This window comes from Rhineura floridana, chromosome 6 (assembly GCF_030035675.1).
Source record: "Rhineura floridana isolate rRhiFlo1 chromosome 6, rRhiFlo1.hap2, whole genome shotgun sequence".
In the NCBI taxonomy this organism is placed as follows: Eukaryota; Metazoa; Chordata; class Lepidosauria; order Squamata; family Rhineuridae; genus Rhineura; species Rhineura floridana.
In genome coordinates, this window is record NC_084485.1 from 102,396,069 (window position 1) to 102,421,187 (window position 25,119).

At 39.2% G+C, this 25,119-nt stretch overlaps 1 protein-coding gene across 1 annotated transcript in view; it reads left to right on the plus strand.

The window, feature by feature from the left end:
- The window catches only part of LEPR (leptin receptor), a 93,356-nt gene that overhangs the window by 41,236 nt on the left and 27,001 nt on the right, over positions 1–25,119 (plus strand). Inside the window, exons 6-9 of the mRNA XM_061633350.1 lie at positions 7,308–7,453; positions 8,497–8,641; positions 12,747–13,040; positions 13,126–13,243. Of these exons, the coding sequence (XP_061489334.1) occupies positions 7,308–7,453; positions 8,497–8,641; positions 12,747–13,040; positions 13,126–13,243 (703 nt within the window). The remainder of the gene's footprint in view (positions 1–7,307; positions 7,454–8,496; positions 8,642–12,746; positions 13,041–13,125; positions 13,244–25,119) is intronic.

The window sequence follows — 25,119 nt, forward strand, 5'->3', positions numbered from 1 at the left end:
TCTAGAATCTTCATTCATTTCTTCAGAGATAACATTGAGTTCCAAACAATAGATTTTATTTCTAAAGTCCATAGACTCCAAATCTTGTTCCTGTTCCACGTTGGTTCCAATCTCCGGGATCTCCTCTCTCACAGGGACCCCTATTCCAGTCTCCTGGGTCACCTCTCTCACAGGGACCCCTGTTCCAATCTCCGGGGTCTCCTCTCTCACAGGGACCCCTTCCAGGGTCACCTCTCTCACAGGGACCCTTATATCTTTAATCTCCTGCTTCATTTTACTCAATTCAATTTTCATTATCTCAATCTCATCCATTATTTTCTGAAACATAGTTATTTCCAGATTTTCAGCCACTTTCTTAATTGCCATTTTAAAAGAAAAATATAGGAAAACCACTTCTTATTTCAGCAACAATTGGGTTAATACTCCAAACTTGGTGACATCACAGTATAAACAGAGCAGACAGCCTTATCTCTCCAATAGTTAAGTAAACAAAATGCAGTTCCCAGGATCGAAACAATTAATGGCAATCGTCAAGAAACAGATTCGTCAAAATAAAATAGACCAAAAAGAGAGTAGTCTCAAAACAGTATAATATTTTTCAAAATAAAAATCTGGAATAGAAATCCCTCTTCTGTGTATATCTTTAGAATGCAAATCCAGGACAGCTTTTTGCAACAAAAACAGAGATAAGCTATTAATTAGTGCGTAGCAGAGAGAAGTTATGGCTCCCCAGTGAGATGTCAAAAACTGATCAATCTGGCAAATCTCTTTTAAACAGCAACAATTTAAGTCAAGTAAAAGAAAAATATAGAAAGAAGGGTGCTTGCCTGTTAGTGCGTTCTCTCTTAGAAGATAAGGTGAACGTTCGCTTTATCAGATAGAGCTTGCTGTTAAAAATCCGTCCCACCTTCGTCGGCTGGACCTCGTCCCATAAATTAATGAGATCTGGTCGTCCCAACAAAAATAGGCTTTGAGGTTAATCTCTTCGTTTCTCCCTACCCGGGAGAAGTTTAATCAGTCAAAAAAAAAAGAAAAAACTGACTGATATATCTGAATAAGCTTCTTTTGAGGCAGGAGCCCGTCTCAAAAGCAGGCACAGGCTAAGTCACCCTTCCCGGAAGTCCAATATGCATTAACTGATTCTAATGAATTGTCTGGATTATAGAGAGGAAAATCCTTATCAAAAACAGATATAAAAGATAATTCCTGTCCCTGGCACCTGTTTTAATTCTAGCTACCAACATTCAGTGAAAAGAGAAAAAAGTTTTCCAATACATCCATAAGATGTTGAGACTCAAGGTAGTTCTAAAAGGTTACTTATTAATAGTTTTTTCATCATGATACTTTATTTATTTATTTGATTTATATCCCACCTTTCTCCCCAGTAGGAGCCCATGGCTCCTAATTGTTCCAATTCAATTAGAACTGTAGCATTTTAAAATGTGAAAGCTTTACCTCTGCTGTTCAGTCCAGCCATGACAATTGGTACAATCAGATGACGGATGCATTTAATATTTTGTTGCTTTCCAGATGAGTAAGTAGCTACTTATAAACATTTGACCATTTTGTGAAGTGTTTAGTGTTTTAACATTCTTACAATAATGAAAAGGACATTTCAGTAGCCCATTTTTCTTAGTATATTTTTTGTAAATTAATTGAAACCTTTTAGAATAAGCATTTCATGTTGGTTACAAATTAGGTTAATGCTTTGAAAGGAGATGGGATTATAGGAATATAAACACAGTGATTCACTTAAATCATGTCATTGAGTGGTCTCCTGTTTTAAAACTGCTCTGTATAGCTAGCAGAATTAAAAATATCATTCGGTGGAGTTAATTTCACATTAAATACTGTGTAAGGCCTGGACCCTGGTATACACAATATGTTCTCTGGACCATAGCCATTGACTGCATCCAGTTAAGGCTGCAGTCCTATATCCTCTTAACTGAAAGTAGGCATGGAGGAGAAATTTGATTCAGTTTGCATTTAAAGGTGAATCTATCAAATTTGCACTTTCTGAAACAATAAGAGAACTGAAACACAGCTGTCCTTTGAATTCCACACATCTGAATTTTGTGATGCAATTCTCCAACCAACCAATGTTTACAAAAATGCATATATTAGGGGAAAGTGTGCATAAAAATTGATATATTAGTGAAAATAGCATACAAAAATGCACTATATTAGGAAGATGTGCTTGCAAAAATGTAGACATTAGTCAAAACTACATACTAACATATATTTATTAGGAGAAATTCACTCTTAAGTGCTGATGAATTTTATGAGGCAAAAGCAAATTGCTGAGAAATGTGGAAAACTAAATTTAAGATTGGAAAAATGAGAGAACTGAAATTAACAGACCTTTCTGTCCCTTCCTGGGAGTAACTCCCATTGAAGTCAAAGAGACTAAGGCTGCAATCCAACACATGTCTACTCAGACATAAGCTCCATTGGGTTCAGTGAGACTTATTCTAAAGTAAAGATCGCAGCCTTAGTTTTGAATAGACATGTACAGAATTGCGTTGTCAGTGTTTGAATTGCACTTTAGTCCTAATAGCAGCTTCTTATTTTATTATTATTTATTAGATCTGTTTACAAACTGCTTATCATTTCACAATACGTGATATACAAGGTTAGAACCATAAAATAAATAAAACAAAGCTAAAAATCAGAAAAGAAATGTACTTAAGGTTGGAATCACTCATCTGAAAAGGCCTGCCTGAACAAAAACATACTGAGCAAGCATTAGAAGCCTAATCTTGTAAGCATTGCTCTGATATAAAAAGGGAGGGAGTTCCAGAGGGCTGGTGTTCCAGAGGCCAGGTTAACCATCAACAGATCTCAGGAGCATATGACACCACTAGGAGGGTTTCTGCTGATGATTGTAGAGATTGGGCAGGTAAGGTGGTTCCTCAGGTAACCAGGTCCCAGATTGTTTCAGGACTTAGCCTGGTAGCATATTAGCAGCCAGTGCAGTTCCTGCAGCAGATGTCTAACATGCTGTTGGTAAGTCAGTAACCTAGGGCACAATCCAACTTCCATTTACACTGGGCTGAGGGGAATTGGATGCAGTGGATCTCCAGCTGAGCTGGCTGGGCTCTGCTGGTGTAAGTCCCTCAGCATGGCTCAGCCAGGACCCAGCCAGCTCAGCTCAGACTGGTGCAAGTGCAGCAGGCATAAGACCCAAAAAGAGGCATGTTGGGGGAGTGTCAGGGGAGGGGCCAAGTGAGGGGACTTAGGCCATATCCAACTCATGTTCAGAGTGCTCCTGCATGTCCCAATCCAGGCAAAAGGTACGCCAGGAAAAAGGCTGGTCTAAGAAAATAATTGCTATAGAAATCAATGCAGAGGGTTACTCCACAGTAGGGGTATTTGGGACAGCAGGCTTTTACTTTCTGGTCCCTGCATGTAGCTCCCAGCTGAGCTGGCGTTCAGCCAACCCACAGACTCCTGAATGGCAATTGGATGTAGTGGAACTTTACCCCGGCTTTCTTACTCCAGCACAACTTATGCTGCCTCCCCCTGAGTTGGATTGCTCTGCCCTTTGTTGAATTCTGCACCAGCTGCAGCTTCCAGACCTACCTTAAGGGCAGACCCACATAGAGTCCATTGCAGTGATCTAATCTTGAGGTCACAAGTGCCTGGGCCACCATATCCAAGCTTTTCCTATCTAGGAATGGCTGTAGCTGTTGTAACTGCAACAGCTGGTAAAAGGCACCCCTAGCCACTGAGGCAACTTACAGGTCCAGTATCCCAGAATATGCACATGTTTCTTCAGAGGGAGTGCAAGCCCATGCAGAAGAGGCAACTGAGCTATTTCCAGAATATGATAATAAACACTCTCACCACCTCCATCTTGTCAGGATTCAGACTCAGTTTATAGGCTGAGTTGATTTGCCCTAAGAAACCCTGCTTGTGAAATTTTCATTCAAGGTCAGATTGACTAAGGGCCAAACTGCACCTTATGTTAAATGCATGATTGCATATCCGGATTTGAGTTTAAAAAAAAAAGTTGGGGGAGGGACAATTGAGACAGCGTGGAGAGGAATTTAACCCCCCTCATGCCGTGATCCTAATGAAAACATAGCCGTGGGACCCGCTACTGTTCCTTGCGGGTAATCTGCTATTGATGATATTAGTTCCTGGGGGCCAATTTTTTTTCAGGACCACAGTACAGAAAGGGTTAAGCCCCCTTTCATCAGTTGTTGTGGTTCCAGTCTTAAATGGCTTCCGTATGGCAGTTACTTTTTAAAAAAGAATTAACAGAAGCATTAAGTTATGACCACACATTTAACTTAACGTGTAGTTTGGACCTTAAAAAGCAATATCTACTGAGTTTTGAAATTACATATAAGGCAAATTTTGCTGCTACTGCTTTTTAAAATTATTTCAGTTTTTTAAGATTCTTACTGGATTTATGCCCTCTGTTAATTATTGTGCATGTGTTTGTGTGTGTGTGTGTGTGTGTATGTATATATATATATATATATATATATATATATATATATACATGCATACATAACTGTAAGCTGCCTTAAATATTTTGTAGAAAGTTGGAAAATAAATTCCAAGGAAGTATTTATTTATGGAGCTCATACCGTTTGCGATAAGCTAGGAAAGCAGATAAGGAAAACATTTAATTACATAATCTTTTCATCATACTAGATAAGAAATTGCAATATATTGCCATCAAGTATATTTTACTGTATGTGTGGCTCTTTTGTTTGTTTTGGATTTAGAAATAATTGGCATTGAAAAAGTACATGAATGCACTCGACTTTATGGCTCTTTCCATAGTTCTGAAATGTTTGAGTCTTCAACTAGCTTATTAGGAGTGTAACCTGGCTTGTTAAATTAGCCATAGTGGACACTGAGGAGGTAGCACCATGTGGGCTTGACTCCAAATGGATTATATCTGATACTTAAATCCTGTGACATTCGCTGCATTCAGAAGCACTGCTAGTGCGTGCTTTAGTGTTATGAGAATGAACCTAGCCTCCCCAAGGCTTGTGTACTATCCCCTCTTCTCTTCCGGTGCAGAGCCTCTGATAGTACTGGACCTTGGGGTGCAGTTCTGGGACCCTCAAATGACAATCTTCAATACCTAGCAGTCTCCAGTGTCTCGCTTATTATTTATTAATTTATTAAATCAATTTATATACCAGGAGTAATTTTTTTTAAAATCTCAGAGCAGTTCACAAACCACATTGTCAAATACATAACTGAGCAAAATAAAGCTAACCAACACAGAGACAAAAAAAAACCAGCCTTAAGACAGCAGCAAAGAAACAGTCCCATAGACCATTCTACACAGCAAATTCTCTTGAGCCTAATCTGGCAACACTCTCAAGAAGGCCCAGAGGCCCGAGTGATGGTAAAATACTTTTTACAATGAGCATGATGTTGCAATGAAAGCAACAGTTGCACCTGCCATCTTTAATTTCCCAGAGCACCTCTGGGCTCCACATTGGTCCCAAGGAAGTCTGAGCACTGGAGAAAGGGGGTTCACTGTAAAAAGACTGTAGAAGAAGAAAAAGAAATATACTGGTTGCAACTGGTGAGAAAGAGGAGGAGGGGGAGGGGGAGGAGGGAAGATGCATTTTTGCTCCTCAAGCCAGCACAGGTATAGGAGGACACCCCTACACCTCAGTGCTGTCTTGGGAAGCAAAAATGCTGCTGAGTGTATGTGTGTGTCGTCGTCCCCCCGCTGATTGTGTCATGTATGCAGGCTTTGTCTGTTTCCCTTTGCACCCTCTGCTAAGTCTGTGTTTTGTTGTTGTTATGTGCCTTCAAGTTGATTACAACTTAGGGCAACCCTTGTCTGCCCCCCCTTTGCTGAGTTATGTGTGTTGTTGGGGGACAGAAAAAGGGGTGTGGTGATGATGCCCCCTCCCAAGGGCATGATGCCCAGAGCCACCTAAAAAATTCTCTGCTCTGGTGAGGCCACTAAGAGGATATTGGACACTTCATTTTCCATTTTAGATTTACTACAGTTTAGTATGCTGTCCAAACGCTGACCTGTGGTTACTGTTAACTAAGGTTAGTGAAAATAAGCCTGTTTCCTAACCCTGGTTTGACACAGCAGGTTGGAAACAAAATGGAAACAAAAGCTCCCCGTGGCCAAAGAGAGGGGCTTGGCTCATTCTTGTAATGTTAAACTATTCTTGTCTTCAGATAATGAGCATTGTATTAATGGCAGATAAGTAAGATTGACCCCATGTAGATCAACTGAGTGTAGATGAAGGAATTTCAGTATGAATATTTCTTTATATAGAAATAGATTTAAATTATTTTAACTACATGTGAGCTAAAGAAAAATTTCAAACTGTTTAATGGTGATTAGGAAATCCCATTGTGGCCAAGTATGTTGAACATATAACATCAGGGCCTACTCCAGTCAGAATATCTCCTCCCTACCCCACCCCACCCCAGGGCCAACAGACACCAGTTGCCCTGTAGTAAAGAAGTGAGTAAGCGAGGCAGGTGAAGGTAACATCAGGGTCTAATTCAGTTAGACTGTTCAGCCCCTGCATATGCACAGGGCTAACTTTACATTTTACAACATTTATTTCTTTTAACATTTTAAAAATCTACATTGCCTTGGATGCCTTGGCAGAAAGGCAGTATACAAAAATGTAATAATAACTGATATATCCAGATTCATATTTCAGTCTAGCCGTACAATCACTGGATGATTTTGAACACATTGCTTCTCCTTATAAAATTAGGAGTAAAGGGGTTGTTATGTGATTAAGGGAATTCTGTTAATCCCCCAGAGAATTAGAAATACCACATACAAATATACATTGTTTAGTCATCCAATTGCACTGCCCTCTTCCTTATGAAAGAAACTCCTTGCTTTTGTTACCTCACGACCACAATCCCAGGCTGGGGCTCCCTTTCATTGCTACGTCCCAACTATGGACTCTCTCTTTAAAACCTTCAAATGCTGAATGAGAGGGATTTGTAATTATTATTTTTCTTCTTCTGGAAACTGAACAATCTGCTTCCACAGCTTTTCCAGACCACAACCACAGTTCTGCAAAACATTTATGAATATGTTGAAATTATTTCAGTGAACTGGGACAGTAGGTTATTCTTTACAGCTCAAGGCTGTGTAAGGTTGAAAAGCATGCTCCAGTTATTGTGCCATTTTAAAAGATGTTTTGCATTGTTGTGTGTATGCATGCTAATATATAATATGCATATATCATGAAAAATGAGCATACAATAAAAACACAAGCATCAGTGGCTATTGACAGTAACCAACGTGCTTAAAGAATATTGTTGATTATAATGTTTTACAGTAAAGCCTGAACCTCCGTTACATCTGCATATGGAATTGACAGACAAAGGACATTTAAAGATCTCTTGGTCTACTGCATCATCAGTTTCATATCCACTTCAGTATGAAGTAAAATGCTTTGCAAATTCCACTAAGAATGTCTGGCAGGTGAGGGTTTTCTTGTTTTTAAGTTCTTTTTATGAAGTAATTAAGTCTAAGATGAATTTTAAGCTCTGATCTGGGAAATTCTTAATATCAAACAGCCCTGAACATTTCATTTGTGAGAAGTTTTGAAAAAATCAGTAATGCTATAAAAAGGTTTCTCTTAAAAAATGTTTAACTTTTTCATTTTCACAAGAAAAGTGAAAACAATTCCAACAATCATAAGTATTAACAATCAACTAATACAACACAAAAAAAGAGAGGAAGGAGAAAAAAGGGGGTGGCAGTTCCATAATGTGAAAGCAAAAAGTGAATTTACAGATATAATTTTAACCAAGGGACGGGGAGTATGTCAGTGAAGAAATAAAGCAAAGGGAAAGGACGAGATATAAAAATATTTCTGAATACTAATAAAATGATACAGACTTTTTATTTATTAATACAAACAATAATGTTCCACACTACAGCATGGTCAAGTAAACACTCTGGCCAAAGTGCTGTTGAAATCAATGTGATTAAAGTAAACAAATTTGCTTTCACTGGAATTTAATCATAACTAATTTTTGCTGGATTACACCAAAATGGTTTCTGCTGTAGGGACACTGAAGCATGAGATTTATTTTAAAAGTGAGATTCAGGCAAAAGTCATCTTTGATGTGACCACACACCACAGGCCCAGTTCAAGCTGCTTATAAAAACCCACTCTCTAAATGCATTTTGAACCCTTGTGCGAAGAAAACATAGTTTGGGCAGAAATCAAATAGATACGGTATGTGTGCAAGCAGAAACCACTTCTATGTGAAAACAATAGAACTGGCAATTCCATCCTAGCTACATTTTCCCATGCACATCAATCCAAAAGCTACTTTGAGGGCTGAATTGAAAGGTCTGGAAAAGTCCGTAGGTGTGTGTATAGGACTCTGCACACACTCCTTTGTATTCTGGCCATAATAAGTCCACATTATATCTGGCTGTGAAAACCCAGAAAAAACTTTCCACACTCTAATTTATATCTTGGGACATTAATGGTTGTTTTTAACATTCAATAGGTGGTTGAGATGACGGTGGAAACTTCATTGATCATAAGCAATATGGTATTTGATTCATCATATGTAGTTCAAGTTCGATGCAAAAAACGTAATGGACCAGGCCTTTGGAGCGACTGGAGCACACCTTATAAAATGAATCTACAAGGTTTGTCCTTAGTGGAAATCTGATTCTTCAGCAGTGTGGAAGGCAAAGAATGTTAGCATGTGATAATTATCTGTTTTGAAATATATATCTCTATTAATAATGCATGAATATGTGTTTATAAGGAATAATGTGTATAATAAATAATAATGAAACATATATATATATATATATATATATATATAATGAATATATATAAGAACTTGCCATTAAAAAGAAATAATTTCAAGTGGTATTACAATATGAGGTACTAAAATGTGTGATCTGTACAATTACAGTTTCATGATGCTTGATCTGGAGGAAATTGTGATTCCATAGAATATCATTTCTCTAATAATACTTTAAATGTAAATGTACTGCCTTCAAGTCGATTCCGACTTGTGGTGACCCTATGAATAGGGTTTTCATGAGGCTGAGTGGCAGTGACTGGCCCAAGGTCACCCAGTGAGCTTCATGGCTATGTGGCCATTTGAACCCTGATCTCCCAGGTCATAGTCCAACACCTTAACCACTACCCCACACTGACTTGCTAATAACATGCCTTTCAATGGTTGCATTTTAGTTTAGATAGGGAAATGTGAGGAGCTCTTTCCAAGCAGAAGTAATTAAACATATATATATATATATTGGACATGTGAAACTATAATGAACATTACAAGTGGCATTCTTCTATAATATCTATGGTAAATATGGTTACATATTCTCCCTGGGCCTACAGAGGGCAGTGCCCACTTCTGGGTTAGGACTTTCTTCTAATCAGAAAACAGGGCTGTTTAACTTCACCAAGGAGTGGGTCTTATTTTGGAGGGAAGAAGCCAGTTATGTGGAGTATTGTCAAGCTTTCTTCAGTTTTGACTTTTTATTACACTTCCCTTTTCACTGCATTGTCACTCTAATTAGGGAATTGCTGGTGCTTAGAGTCTAATGAATAGGAAAGCTGAGACACCATAAGCTCCGAGGAGTCCACTGAGAAGCTTTGTTTTCATGCTGGTCTCATCACTCCTAGCTGGAAGTTAAGAAAGCCGGTTAGAAGCCAACAAAGGTTTGCTTTCTGTGGTAGAAAATCACTCAAAACATAATGATGCTGTTGGTGAACCCAGTGGCTCCTGGTTAGGATTTTCCTGATCAGACCAGACTGGACTGCATGGTCCTGCTGGATCAGGAGACCACAGAACAATCTATGTTCAAGGAGCAAAGTGATTTAAAGACGCCCTGGACATTCCTTCCCCATTTGTTCCTAAACTTATTCAGGCAGTATGCAAAGAAAGAGTTCCTGCAGAGGATAAAAGAATTGAAGAAGTGGCTCTGAGAGAGCAAGTCATCATTTAGGAAGTGCAGATAATGGTCTCATAAGAGGAAGGGGCACCACAGGTCCAAGCCAGAGGGTTGCAGCAAATCTCAAAGCTGCTTTATGCACAAGTACAGAAAGTATTGCCGTTTTTTTCCTCTCCAAACTTTGATTCTACTTCTCCCAAGACAGGGCCATATGGACTGGGAGAATGATACAAGGAGACTTTCTTTGTGGAGATGGGAAGGGGCTCCCCTCCCTATAGATAGACTGACTCCCACAAGTCTGATGCTTCAGAAGGATCTACTCAGCAGAAGGAGGGCAAACTCACTTTCCCTTCTATGGGCAAATAGTTGCCATCCATTACTATAGTGAAAATACAGCACTGTCTTTGGAGAAGACATTGTGATGGAAACAGAGACAGTTTAACTCCTCAGATAGTGGATAGTCCAACTTTCACTGACAGAGACACCAGTGTGTGTGTTTTGTGTGAAAGTCATTTTTCTTTTCTTTTTTCTGTAGGGAAAGGAAAATATTTAGGGTTGAGGAAGGCTTCCATCCTCTAAAACAGTGGTACTTAACCTTTTTTGGGCTGTGGACCCCTTTGAGAATCTAATGAAAGCTATGGACTCCCATAAATAAACAAACAAATATTTTTAATTGCATTGGAAATTGATTTTTCTTTTTGTACCAGGTTCACAGACTCCCTGAAGCGCATTCATGGACCACAGGTTAAGAACCCCTGCTCTAAACTAGGCATCAGGTTCAAGTATGATGAAGAAGACCACACAGTTCCTGTGTTGAGAGTGGGAAAACATTTTTCAATTTCTTTTCAGGGTCTTCAGGCTATGTTCAATTTGGATGTTCAGGGGTAGACCAAGGAACTGAAAAGTAGGCCTGGGCACACTTCTTGCTCTGCCTATAGCAATTGGCTTTCCACATCTCAACACTTGACACGCCTTTGCCAGTAGATTATAAGAAACACTTGCTGATTATGCATACAGGATGGATGGGATACTGAATGTAGTCAATGATAGCTATATCTCTAATATATATGATAGCTATATCTCTAATATATAAGATGAAATATTAATATTCAGCAATAGTACTGGTGCTTTACTGGTCACATATCATGTTGTGATGAGCATGACAACAACTTTAGTAGGGATAATTTTTTCCCTGCAGGGAACTCAAATAGGTCTATTTCAGTTCCCTGCAGGGAACTCAAATAGGTCTATTTCCTCAATAGTTTATGTTCATGTTAAACCAATAGAAGAACAATAAAGCCATTATTGGTTAGTGGTAACAAAGAGGCTGTTTTGTATTCAGCCCAGTACATTAACACCAGAAGTACAAAATGCTGGAATTAGATAGATATCTATTTATGCATTTAATTAGTATTATGTTCAGACGTATATTTAACCAGGAAGTCTGTACTTACCACAAAATGATAAAGCTGCATATGTTGCTTTAGAAGAGAGCCTGTGTTATGGGAACTCCCTCTGAACTACACTGGACGTCTGTTTCTTTTAGTAGAGAGTTACTACACATGCAGTGGACAGCAAACTCATTCTTTATAGTAATATTCTTCATTATAGTATTTTGTCAATTAGTGATCAATCTGTGATATTCTTTGGTTTGGCTTTGTCACCCACTGAAGAATTAGGATAATAATGACACCTGTGCCTCATTACAATTAATTATTTTTAGTGTGATGTGCTCCCTGAAAATGTGTGTGGGTATTTGTCACATTTGCTTCCATACTGTGATGTCCTATATCTGCATTGTGTTTATATGTTGTTTTTCAAAAACATAGTTCCAATTTGGGAGGAGATATTTTCCCCTTTTGGAGAATTATCTGTACATGCTTGTGGGCAGCAAAGCAGTACTGTATTATGAATATCTTAACCTGGTATAATCGTTTCTAATTTATAGCATAGTATACATTACTGGAACACTCCAGGCCCTTCTTGCGTGTATGACTCTTGTTCCAGTACAAGTACATGCTGTTACTTATATGCTATTCCTTGTATCTTGTCCCTATTATACAACCTATGCTTTCAATGAATACGTAAATTGACTGAACTTTCCACTTGTAGCTAAACGTTTCTTTTACATTTTATTTATTTGTTTTGTGTGTTTTTATAAAGTCTTGCATGACTTGGACATCACAACTTTGAACTCAAATGCAAAAGTTTATTTAATCTCTCTGTGGTGTTGAAATAAGTGCAGCTATTGTTCCTGACATTTTTAAACAGGAAACACCTATGCACATAATGGATGACTGACTGCAATTTTCTCATGTTTCTGTTATAGTCACAAATTGAGAGTTTATATTATATACATATTCATGAAAGCCACTTGAGATACTTGATTTTAATCTAAAAGCTACAGTTATGTGGGTGGCATCTGACTAAATCCTACTCAGAGTAACCCATTGAAATAGATGAACAAGTTGTGATGAACTTGTCCATTGTATCTCTAGAAGGTTAGAATTCTATAGAATGTCTATAGAAGGTTAGAATTATCTTTGAAATGAAAGCATGACATTTTTAAATGCATGATGGCATTGAAATACATTTTAAAAAAATATAATCAAGCTGGTATAAATAATTTAGATTTAATGTAAGCGACAGGTAGTATAAATAATAACTTTAAACACTGCAATTAATAAGAAAAGGATACTCATTTTATCTATTGTAAATGAAAATCATTTGTAATAAGTGTATTTTTTGAACGTTTATTGCACTGTATATATTTTGCTGTGTAATTGTTTTCTGCTGGTTTATAATGTTTGTCTCTATTGTGTTTTTGTAACAGATGTCATGTATTTCCCTTCAAAATTCCTAGCAAGTGTTGGAACAAATGTTTCCTTTTACTGTATTTATAAAACCAAAGATAAAGTAATTTCATCCAAGAAGATAGTCTGGTGGTTAAATTTAGCAAAAGAAATCCCTAGAAGTCAATACACACTTGTGAATGACTACATTGGCAAAGTTACACTTGTCAACTTAAATGCAATGAAACCTGGAGGGAATTTCCTCTTTAATGCCTTATATTGTTGTAATGAAAACAAGGAATGTAATCATCGTTATGCTGAATTATATATAATAGGTAAGATTTCTGCTTGTTTTTAAATAAATGTTGGTAAATCCTTTTTGTTTAAATTTTATATTAATTAATGTTATCTTTCAAATAGATGTTAATATCAGCATCACATGTGAAACATATGGCAACTTGCAAAAAATGACTTGTAGATGGTCCACCAACACAGACCCACTGCTTTTGGAGAGCAGTTTGCTGTTAAGATACTACAGGTATATGTTCATTTTAATCTAATGTTTTGTGAAAAGATGCTACTTTCAAAATGGAGATGGATAAGTATAAACGAAATAAATACAGTTGAACCTAGAACCTCAATTGAACATGAGGCATGACCTAAGTGAATTGAGACTGCCCCTTTTTTTTCAGACTAAAGAAGTAAGCCTGAGCTAGAAAGTCTTATGGAGTCAGGAAGATTGGCTTATAGGTCTGGCTGTTTTCTTCCCTTATGCTCCCTTTCTGACAGTGTACAGGCTGAATGCCCACCTAATGTCACAAAGGTCCTAGGTTTGGGAATCACTTAAGATTTCATTCCTGATGCTAATGAACAAATTTACCCACTCTAAATGTATATTGGCGTTATCCAGTTGGACACTGCTTGGATTAGGGGACTGAGTCCAGGCATTCCCATGCCCTTTCCCTCCATATCAAGTGATCAGCTCCCTAATAGAGCATTTCTGGCTCTGTGTTCAGAGGTTGCTCAAAGGGTTTAATCCAGCTAAAACTATTTGTAACTAAGTCCTATTGAAAGCAATGAGACTTAAGTGAGTCACAAATAACTTCTTTCATTGCTTTCAGTGGGACTTAAGTCATATAGATTTGTCTTTTGAAGAGTGTGCAGAAACCTGCATGGTCCAGAATGCAGCAGCTAGACTCCTAAAGAAATCTGACAGAAGGTCTTCAACAATACTCATTCTGAAGGAGTTGAACTGGTTACTGATTTTGTTTTGGGTTCACTTCAAAATGATGACATTCAGCTTTAAAGTCCAAAATGACTTGGGCCCAGCTATTTACAGGGACACCTCCACCTATATACTCTCCCCCTTGTGCCATGAGGAGGCCTGGTTTATTGTCTTATCTTTTCAGGAAGCACAGTTACAGCCGCAGAGCTTGGAAAAGTTACTTTTTTGAACTGCAACTCCCATCAGCCCAATCCAGTGGCCTTGCTGGCTGGGGCTGATGGGAGTTGTAGTTCAAAAAAAGTAACTTTTCCAAGCTCTCGTTACAGGTAACAATATTCTGGCCCTTCTCTTAATAGCATGCCTCTGGAATTCTCTATGGAAGGTGATGTGTAAGTAGTTGTCTCTCCTCACAGGCAAAAAAATTACAATAGTTATTTTGAGAGTGCTAAAGGACATGATGGCTACTGCTGTTGCTACTTCTGATTTATTTTAAAGCTAGTTTTATGTTTTATTGTATTTTTGTAATTTTGTTAGCCATTTGAGGGACTTAGGTTAAAAAGCAGGATATGAATGTAATGAACTTTAGCTAGATTGGGGCTATAACCTGATATATTTTTAATGATCAGTTGCATGCTGGCATTTGTTTATGATTATATCCTATGACTCCTTTAATGGCCATGCTTTTTATAAGAGCATTTTCATATTCAGTTTCTGTGTGCAAAAAAAATCAGGCTGAAGACTGCTGTCTCTGGAAGGTAAATTTTTTATTTTATTTTATGCCTTCTTCCGTTTTGAGATTGTTTGCTTATTTAAATATATATGAAAAAATGTTTGAGATAAAAACAATCGTCCAGATTTGGCATAATACTAAAACTATGACTTAGCATTGTATGAACAAGCCTGCATGAACTTCTTGCGAAGCCATGAGAAAAAGACTGGAAGCTTTCACTTATTCTTTTAAACTAACTATACCTAACCATTCCATCTGAACTTGGGAAAACTAGCTTATTTATTTAACATTTTTATGCTGCCTTTTCAGGTCAAACCCTCACAGGGCAATTTCCATCATATAAATGTAATCAATACTTAACATTACCCATAAGACAACATAAAACCATGGTGGAATTAACAACAAAAGATCAATAAAAACAGCAGTATCTAGTAACAATAACATGCAACCCAGCAGAATAACAATGGTTAAAATTATTTCAGCACCAAATCATGCTAGCAACATAATATTGACCTTCAAGGCAGTTCTAAACAAGTGATGGGGCTAGGGTTGCCAGGTTCATGGCCTGAGACTGATCCTGTATCTTTAGAAGAAGAGAAAGTCAGCCAAGTGCATGTGTTCTTGCAACACTGTAATGAGAAAAACCACAAGGTGGAATTCTCCCTTCCCCCTGCACAACTTTTAAAGATACAGAAGACCTCTTGGTTGCCAGGCCCGGCCTCCAAGTCTCAAGCCATGAACCTGGCAACCCTAGATGGGGCCATATCTACTTTAGTTAGATAGAATTTGTGAAGCGTGGCTCCATCACTGAGAAGCCTTATCCATTATGCCCACCAATCTAATTGATCTCATCAGTGAGAACAAATGTAAACTATGAGTAGTTGAAAGAAGGCTTATGATTCTGGCTTCTTCACTAACCATAGTGTAAACTAACCACAATCATCCAAGCTTGGACATAACACGGACCTGTGGTTAGTTTAATACTGAGTTTCTCACAGCCATGCTCGGATAAGAGAGGGGCTTTGCATGCAGAAGGGTGGCAATGTCCCCTGACTGAAACTCTGGAGAACCACTGCCAATCAGTTCTTCATCTTTGGGTCCCTATATGTTGTTGGACTACAACTACATAATTCCCAGACATCTTAGCCAATGGTCAAAGATGATGAGAATTGTAGTCCAACAAAATCTGGGAATTCAAGGTCAAAGAAGGTTGGTGTAGACAATACTGCGTTAAATGGACCAATGGTCCTATTTAGTAAAAGGCATCTTCAAATGTTCCTGTAAGCCAAAGGCTCATCTAGGCTTGTTCATGTAATGCTAAGCCATGGAATGGGTTCAGAGGAGAGCAACAAGGGTGATTTGGGGGCTGGAAACAAAGCTTTATGAGGAGAGACTGAAACAACTGGGGATGTTTAGCCTTGAGAAGAGAAAACTGAGGGGAGATATGATAGCACTCTTCAAGTGCTTGAAAGGTTGCCACACAGAGGAGGACCAAGATCTCTTCTTAATTGTCCTAGAGTACAGGACACAGAATAATGGACTCAAGTTACAGGAAGCCAGATTTTGACTAACATCAGGAAAAACTTCCTAACTGTTAGAGTGGTACGACAGTGGAACCAATTGCCTAGGGAGGTGGTGGGCTTTCCAACACTAGGGGCATTCAGGAGGCACCTGGACAGCCACCTGTCGTGTATGCTTTAATTTGGATCCCTGCATTGAGCAGGGGGTTGGACTCAATAGCCTTATAGGCCCCTTCCAACTGTGATTCTATGATTATGCCTGAACTGGCCTATAGCCTTTTAATATCCATAATGTTGTATCACTGTAACTCTGCACGTGGTCCAGAAAGAGACAATACAGCAAGTGAAGCAAATCACTTGCTCTTTACACTTTGCATCAGTTGTTTGAAATTTTGATCAATTGTTTGAAATTTTGCAGCTGAAATTCTATAATACTTTTCCAACATGAGGTCAGTCTTGACTGGATATTCTGTTGAAGCTGGAAGTTGAATCTTTTTTAAAAAACATTTTTTTAAAAAAATAGTATATTGTGTGCTAAGTGTTCAGAGAAAATTGTACTGATTTAATCTGCATTCTTTTATCTGACATTACTAGGAGAAATACAGCTAAATGTGCCACTGAGGGGCCAATTAAATAAGCAGTTTCCTTTTCTGGTTGCCTGTTTGATAGTTGTATGCTCCACAGGCGGGTCATTCTAATCTGCTAGAAGATGCTTCCAGTGCATTTCTTTTTATCAATCAGCCCCCCAAAGTTACCTGAAGACTCATTTGTCCACATAGAATATTTCTGACAGAGTATTGCTATAATGCTCTGTTTGATCAGGCAACTCTAGTGGCAAATTTTATCACACTTGCACGACTATAGTTTGCTGGTGAAATAGAATATTTAGGAATAAATCGCAAGTCTGAGCAATCCCATAGATTCTTTTGTGCCACTAGGCAGATTATATGGCATTTGCGCATTTATACTAGTAGGCAAAACAGTTAATGTAGTTACTCAGTCATAACTATACCAGTGATTCTTAAGTGGATCAGGGAGCAATCTGGAGCTCTTAGAATTTCAGGTAGCCCCTTCTCCCCTCTTGCACTGACTTCTGGTATCCAGCAAAGGAGACTTGTTCTTGTTGTTGTATACTGCTCATACCACCCTGAAAACAAAATCCAATACCATACTTGGGGCAAAACAACAGCAACAATCCATTTTCAATGAGGCTAAGTATGTGTGATGAGCTTCCAAAAAGAAAGCAGTGGAGTGTTTGAGCTGCAATGGCAACAAACAGAAGGAAGAAACAGGTTCTCAAAAATGCCAAATGGGCTCAAATAAAAAGGGGCATTCCTGTTTCTCTCTTGTGTGCATGAGCTTCCAGAATGGACCATTTCATATTCCATCTTTCCCCTCCTGTACTATCTCTCCATTCCACCACCTGAGAACAACTACATGCCCACCCACCGAGCCTTATTTCCTGCCACACTCTCCTCCATGCTCTGTCTGAACCCCCTTCCCCAGTTGCATTACTCCACCTTGAAGACAATAACCACTCCCCACACTTCTTTCCTCTCCCAATCCCAAGACTACTATTGCCTAGGTTCTAAAGTGGAGATAAATGGGTGGATGGCAGTTTGATGTTGCTGATCTTCTCAAGCTATTTACTATTATCAAACCTAACATTAAGGAGTTGCCTGATAGCTATCAGGCACAAGGACTACATTGAACTATATGCTTAAGATCTGTGTATTGTATCCAAGCATTAAACAAAAAATGCCTACATATCAGAATAAAATTGCCTTGCCTGGAGTTCTGCTTGTGTGTCCTAATTTTTTTACTTGGGGCTTGGGGGCATTCATTAGTAATGGTGCATACTTGATGGGCATTAGTGGGTAAAAGGTTCAGAAGATATCACATCAAACCATAGTTTGTTTTAACTATGACATAATGTGAATGAGCAGCAAGCTGGTGTACACTCATCTCACTCCACTCCTCCCTTGTTTATGCTATGCCAGTAAGAAACAAGCCAGAGTCTGGCTTGACGTGACATCTGAACCAGGGCTCATGCTTTGTTTTCCATGAGAACAAATTTTTGTTACAGAGCATGGCTTTTTGGAAGAGAATTTGGGTTTGGTTCTCATGGCAAGCCAAACTCTGTGTACAACAGGATTCCAGAGACCCATATCAATTTATCTGCTGTGTTCCTTGTTGTATAGGTTATTTCACTGAATGCCAAGTTCTCTTTGATACTAGCTCAGGGCTTGGTTGTATCTGCTACTTGCCACTGAGCATGGGTTTGCCATGAAGTTTTAGTTGGAATGTGGCCACAGCCCTTCAGAGTAATAGTCGTTATTTGATCAGATGTGGGTGAACATGCTGTGTAGAATGAAAACACTTGCAGGGCACAGTGGGCATATTTTGACCCAGAGTCAAGCAGTATGAAATAGACTACTGTTTATCAAAGCATGAGGTTGGTCATTCTAAGGGAGAATGTATACTTGCTACCAAAGTGGGGTGATTAAACCAGGAGCTCACAAAGAGGCATGTGGGTATGAGACAAAGGAGGTCTAGACAACTACTAACCTGCTTCTGAGGAAGTGAGGAACTGTGCTTTCATAATAGCAAGGGCCAATATGAAGCTTGGTATGGAAGGGTCACATCCAGAGAAGTTTATGTGCATGTACAAAACATAAAGTACATGGGGGGGGGTCCAGCACCAACCTCTCATGCCTCTTGGAGTGATGCTAGGGATGGCCCATGACCTTTTGAGACCAGAAGGAGAATGCTGATAGAAGATGTGGAACACAATTTACAGGGCTTTGGATCCTTACCCATGAGTCAACATGTTTTAAATAGTGGCACATTTAGAAATAGATTATGGAGTTTAACAGTGACAGTCCTTACACATTCAGTTCTTAGGCATGCAGCCTGCTCTATGCCATAGTTAGCTGGGAAGCCACCAGGTAAATCTGCCAATCAAAATACAAACCTGGCAGTGTTGGCATATCTGCCTTGAAGCATTATCAGAATGCAGGTCTGATATTGTCAGATGTGTCTGTATCTCCCAGTCATGCACTCATCTGGCTTTATCCAAATTACAATGATATTACATCCCAAGAACACATGCTGGGAAGCACGTGAGAAGCAGCCCTGTTGCTCTTGAATGCTGTTTCACTGATTTTCATTGATTTAAGGAAGTTCACTATAACACAGGTTGCAAAACTTTCACAAAGATCCATTGCAACCAGCATACTGTTACCATGTTTTACAATCTCATGATATGACAAATGAATGCGTACAGTGCAGTGCCTATATAGTATTGGACTTGTATGTGAGAAACCCAGTTCAAATCCTTATTTAGCTATGAAACACATTGAGCATTCTTGACAGGTCTCTCAGTCTAACCTACTCTCAGGTTTATTCAGTGGCTGAAAAACTAGTTCTGAGCACATTATGAGAGCTAATAAACTGAAACTCAATCCTAACAAGACTGAGATGCTGTTGGTGGGAGGACCCTCTGCCCAGATGGTTGATGTTCGACCTGTCCTAGATGGGGTTACACTCTCCCTAAAGGAACAGGTACGTAGTTTGGGGGTCTTATTAGATCCGCTCCTGTCACTTGAGGCTCAGGTAGCCTCGGTGGCACGGAATGCATTCTACCAGCTCCGGCTGGTAGCCCAACTACGACCCTATTTGAGCAAGGAGCATCTTGCCTCAGTTATCCATGCTATGGTAACCTCTAGATTGGACTACTGTAATGCACTCTACGTGGGGCTACCTATGAAGACGGTTCGGAAACTTCAGCTAGTGCAAAATGCTGCGGCCAGAGTTCTCACTGGGACAAAGAAATTTGACCATGTAACACCTGTCCTGGCGCAGCTGCACTGGCTACCGATATGTTTCCGGGCCAGATTCAAAGTGTTGGTTCTTACCTATAAAGCCCTAAACGGCATCGGACCGCAATACCTGATGGAGCGCCTCTCTCGCTATGTACCTACCCGTTCACTACGCTCGACGTCGAAGGCCCTTCTCCGGGTCCCAACCCATAAAGAGGCCCGGAGATCAACAACTAGATCTAGGGCCTTCTCGGTGGTGGCCCCTGAACTATGGAATGCCCTCCCAGACGAGATACGCCTGGCGCCTTCTCTGTTATCTTTTCGGCGCCAGGTAAAAACTTACCTTTTCGCCCAGGCTTTTTAAATTTTGTAAATTTTTAAATATTTTAATTTAACATTTTAAACTTAATATGATCTTAATTTAAATCTCAATGGCAATTTTATTAATGTTTTATAATTGTACTATATATATATATTTTTTCCACACTTGCTCATATTTTAATTGTGATTTTATTTGTTGTACACCGCCCTGAGAGCTTTCTGCTATAGGGCGGTCTAGAAATGTAATTAAATAAATAAATAAATAAATTATAGAACAGGAGGGATTCATATTCAATTAATCAAGGTTTTCTGCTGAGGAAAGGAGTATTAGATTTTGCTCAAGGCTCCTACGCTCAAGTGGAGCTCAGCTATGGGCTGATTGGGTAGTGTTGGGCAAATCACTCTCCCTCTCTGAATCTTAGCTCCCCACCTCCAAAATGAGATTAATAATGACTTCTTTCAATATTTGCCCACACATATGAAAAGATTATACCACCAGTCAGAGTGGTGGAATTGGTAAAGCTAGTGTCTCCCCTGCCCCCAGACTCTATAAAAAATCAAGGGGAGAGAGAATAGTAAAGCTGATTTGTATTTTATAAAAAATATATATCATTGACGATGCTAGCTCAGGCTGATGGGACTGAAGTCCAACAACATCAGGAAGGCTTCACATTGCCCATCCCTACTTTACAGTATTTTTCTAACATGGTCTGGGGCCTCTGCTTCTAGAAGAATTCATTCATATCCCCAACAGGATGTAATTTAGATCCAGTGCATTTTCAGTGGAAGAATTCCAGTGACTTCATCTACGTGGTGAGGGGGTTTGAGAGTGTTGAAGAAGCTGAGAGCAATGCCATCAGGAGTCTAGACCAAGAGGCTAGACTCCTAGTAGGGGCACCCATGGTGGAATGGTCAAAGCTGAGACACCAGACTAAGATGCATCCAAACTCAGAGGAGGGCAATGGTAAACCACCTCTGAATACGTCTTACTATGAAAACCCTACAAACAGAGTATCCAAAATGCAACATGAAATAGTGCTGGAAGATGAGATCCCCAGGTCAGAAAGCACTCACTGAGCTACTGGGGAAAAACAAAGGACAAGTACGAGTAGCGCTGTGACTAATGACGCATCTGGGTCAAAGCCGAAAGGCTGATGTGCACAGATGCGAAAGGAGAGTCCGGAGTTGTACGAAGCACACAATAGGAACATGGAACGTGAGAAGCATGAACCAGGGAAAGTTAGAAATTGTCAAGCAAGAAATGGAGTGTATCAACATTACAATACTTGGCGTGAGTGAATTAAAATGGACAGGAAGGGGACATTTTCAATCAGGCAGCTACAAAATATTTTACGCAGGAAATGAGAAATCAAGAAAAAACGGGGTTGCTTTAATAGTGAGAAGTGATGTAGCAAAAGCAATTAGGAGCTACAATGCAAGGTCTGAGTGAGTGATATCAATGAGATTAAACAGGAAACATATTAACATAACCATCATCCAAGTCTACGCTCCAACGTCAAACGCAGAAGAAGAATTGGAGAGATTTTACGCAGAAGTACAGGAGGAAATTGATGACACATCAAAACAAGATATGATGATAATCATGGGGGCCTGGAATGCAAAAGTAGGGAACAGAGAAGAACTAGGAATTGTGGGGAAATGGGGCTTAGGAGACAGAAATGAAGCAGGAGAAAGACTTATTGAATTCTGTGAAGCCAATTATTTGTTTCTTGCCAACACATTTTTTCAGCAACCAAAAAGACGACTGTACACAAAGACATCACCAGATGGTCAATATTGGAATCAAATTGATTATATAATTGGAAACAGAAGATGGAGAAGTTCCATACTTTCTGCAAAAACAAGACTAGGAGCAGACTGCGGTACAGATCAGGAACTGGTCGTATCGAAAATCAGAGTAAAGCTAAAGAACAACAACAAAGCAATCATAATGCCAAAATACAATTTAAGTAACATCCCAGAAGAATATAAAGATCAAATAAGGAACAGATTTGAGGCTTTAAATTTAGTTGACAGAGAACCAGAAGAACTATGGACTGAAGTCAGGGACATGATCAGGGAAGAATGCAAAAAGATAGTACCTCTAGTTAAAAAGAGAGAAAGACCTCAATGGATGACTGAAGAAACTCTTAAAATGGTTAAAGAGAGAAGGAAAGCAAAAGCAAAAGGCGATAGAAACACGGTCAGAACCCTAAATCCAACTATACAATGACTAGTACGTAGGGACAAAGAAAACTATTACAATAATCATTGTATAGAAATAGAAAAGGACAACAAAATGGGAAGAACAGGAGCCCTATTCCAAAAGATTAGAAAAATGAAAGGGAAATTTAAACCACGAGTAGGGATGTTGAATAATCAACAGGGGAACACACTGACTGACCGAGATGAAATAAAAGGAAGATGGAATCAATACACTGAAGAACTCTATAAAAGATATGCAAGGATGACAGATTCATTCACGGAAGAACCATATGATAAAGAACCAGAAATTTTAGAATATGAGGTGAAAGCTGCTGTTAAAATTCTTGGAAGAAACAAATCACCAGGAACGGATGGCATACCGATAGAATTGCTACAAGCTACTGAGACTGAATCTGTCCAAATTTTGACAGAAAATTGTCAAGAAATATAGAAAACTAAACAATGGCTCACAGACTGGAAGCATTCCATATATATCCCAATTCCAAAGAAAGGGGATCCCAGAGAATGCAATAATTATCAAACTATTGCCTTAATATCCCATGCAAGTAAAGTAATGCTCAAGATTCTACAACAAAGGCTCTTACTATATATGGAGCGAGAAATGCCACATGTCCAAGCTGGATTTAGAAAAGGAAGAGGCACCAGAGATCATATCGCAAACATACGTTGGATAATGGAACGTAGCAAGGAATTTCAGAAGAAAATCACCCTGTGCTTTATAGACTACAGCAAAGCCTTTGACTGTGTAAATCATGAAAAACTGTGGAATGCTTTACAAGAAATGGAGTGCCACAGCATCTGATTGTCCTGATGCGCAACCTATACTCTGGACAAGAGGCTACTGTAAGGACAGAATATGGAGAAACCGATTGGTTCCCAATAGAAAAGGGTGTGAGACAGGGGTGTATTTTATCACTCTGTTTGTTTAATCTGTATGCAGAACATATCATACAGAAAGCAGGATTGGACCAAGATGAAGGAAGTGTGAAAAGTGGAGGGAGAAACACCTAAGATATGCAGACAATACCATACTCTTAGCAGAAACCAGTAATGATTTGAAACGAATGCTGATGAAAGTTAAAGAGGAAAGCACAAAAGCAGGACTACAGCTGAACGTCAAAAAGACTAAAGTAATGACAACAGAAGATTATGTAACTTTAAAGTGGACAATGAGGACATTGAACTTGTCAAGGATTATCAATACCTCGGCACAGTCATTAACCAAAATGGAGACAATAGTCAAGAAATCAGAAGAAGGCTAGGACTGGGGAGGGCAGCTGTGAGAGAACTAGAAAAGGTCCTCAAATGCAAAGATGTATCACTGAACACCAAAGTCAGGATCATTCAGACCATGATATTCCCGATCTCTGTGTATGGATGTGAAAGGTAGACAGTGAAAAAGGCGGATAAGATAAATTCATTTGAATGTGGTGCTGGAGGAAAGCTTTGTGCATACCATGGACTGCTAAAAAGGCCAATAATTAAACCAGAACTATCACTAGAAGCTAAAATGAAGAAACGGAGGTTATCATACTTTGGACACATAATGAGAAGACCTGATTCATTAGAAAAGCCAATAATGCTGGGAAGCACAGCAGGGAGTAGAAAAAGAGGAAGGCCAAACAAGAGATGGATTGATTCTGTAAAGGAAGCCACAGAGCTGACCTTACAAGATCTGAACAGGGTGGTTCATGACAGATGGTCTTGGAGGTCGCTGATTCATAGGGTCGCCATAAGTCGTAATCTACTTGAAGGCACATAACAACAACAAATCAAACTGTAAAACATATTCTTTTTTTCTGACAAAATTGTCAGAAAGCTGCGCATTGATGAACTACAAATGTGAAACTGAATGGGAGCTGGACACATCTACCTATTTACAAACAGACTCCAAACCTTTGGCTGGGTCAAGAGGGGCATATCACGTATGTGATGTAAAATAGTAATGTAGGAAAAGCTTGTACACATGTCTGTTGGTGAGACAGATATGGATACTGCAGGAATCTGTCACCAGGTTTGTGCATTCACATCTGTCTTGTGATGCAGAACCTCTTCCAGTATTTTTAATCATTGACTTTTCATGAGTAGCCATTTTATTTTTTTTAATTCTTTTTATTTATTTTCCATGAACAGATGGGTACATGTACATATTTGTAACAAAAATAACAATAAAAATTTAAAAAGGGGAGGGGGAGGAGGAAGGGGAAGGAGGGGATTGGGAGGGGATGGGGAGGGAGGGGCAAAGGGAGGGGATAGGAGGGAGGAGACGGGAGGGTGGGTTTGATCATTTGCATACTTTTTGAGTTCAATGGGATTTATTTCTATGCAATCATGTTTGGAAATGGAAATGGACTGCCTTCAAGTCAATCCCCACCTATGGCAACCCTTTGAATAGGGTTTTCATGGTAAAAGGTATTCAGAGGTGGTTTCACCATTGCCTTCCTCTGAGGCTGACAGACAGTGACTGGCCCAAGGTCACCCAGTCAGCTTCATGGCTGTGTGGGGATTCGAACCCTGCTCTCCCAGGTCATAGTCCAACACTGACCCAGGGAAGAGGCAGGGAAAGGAAGA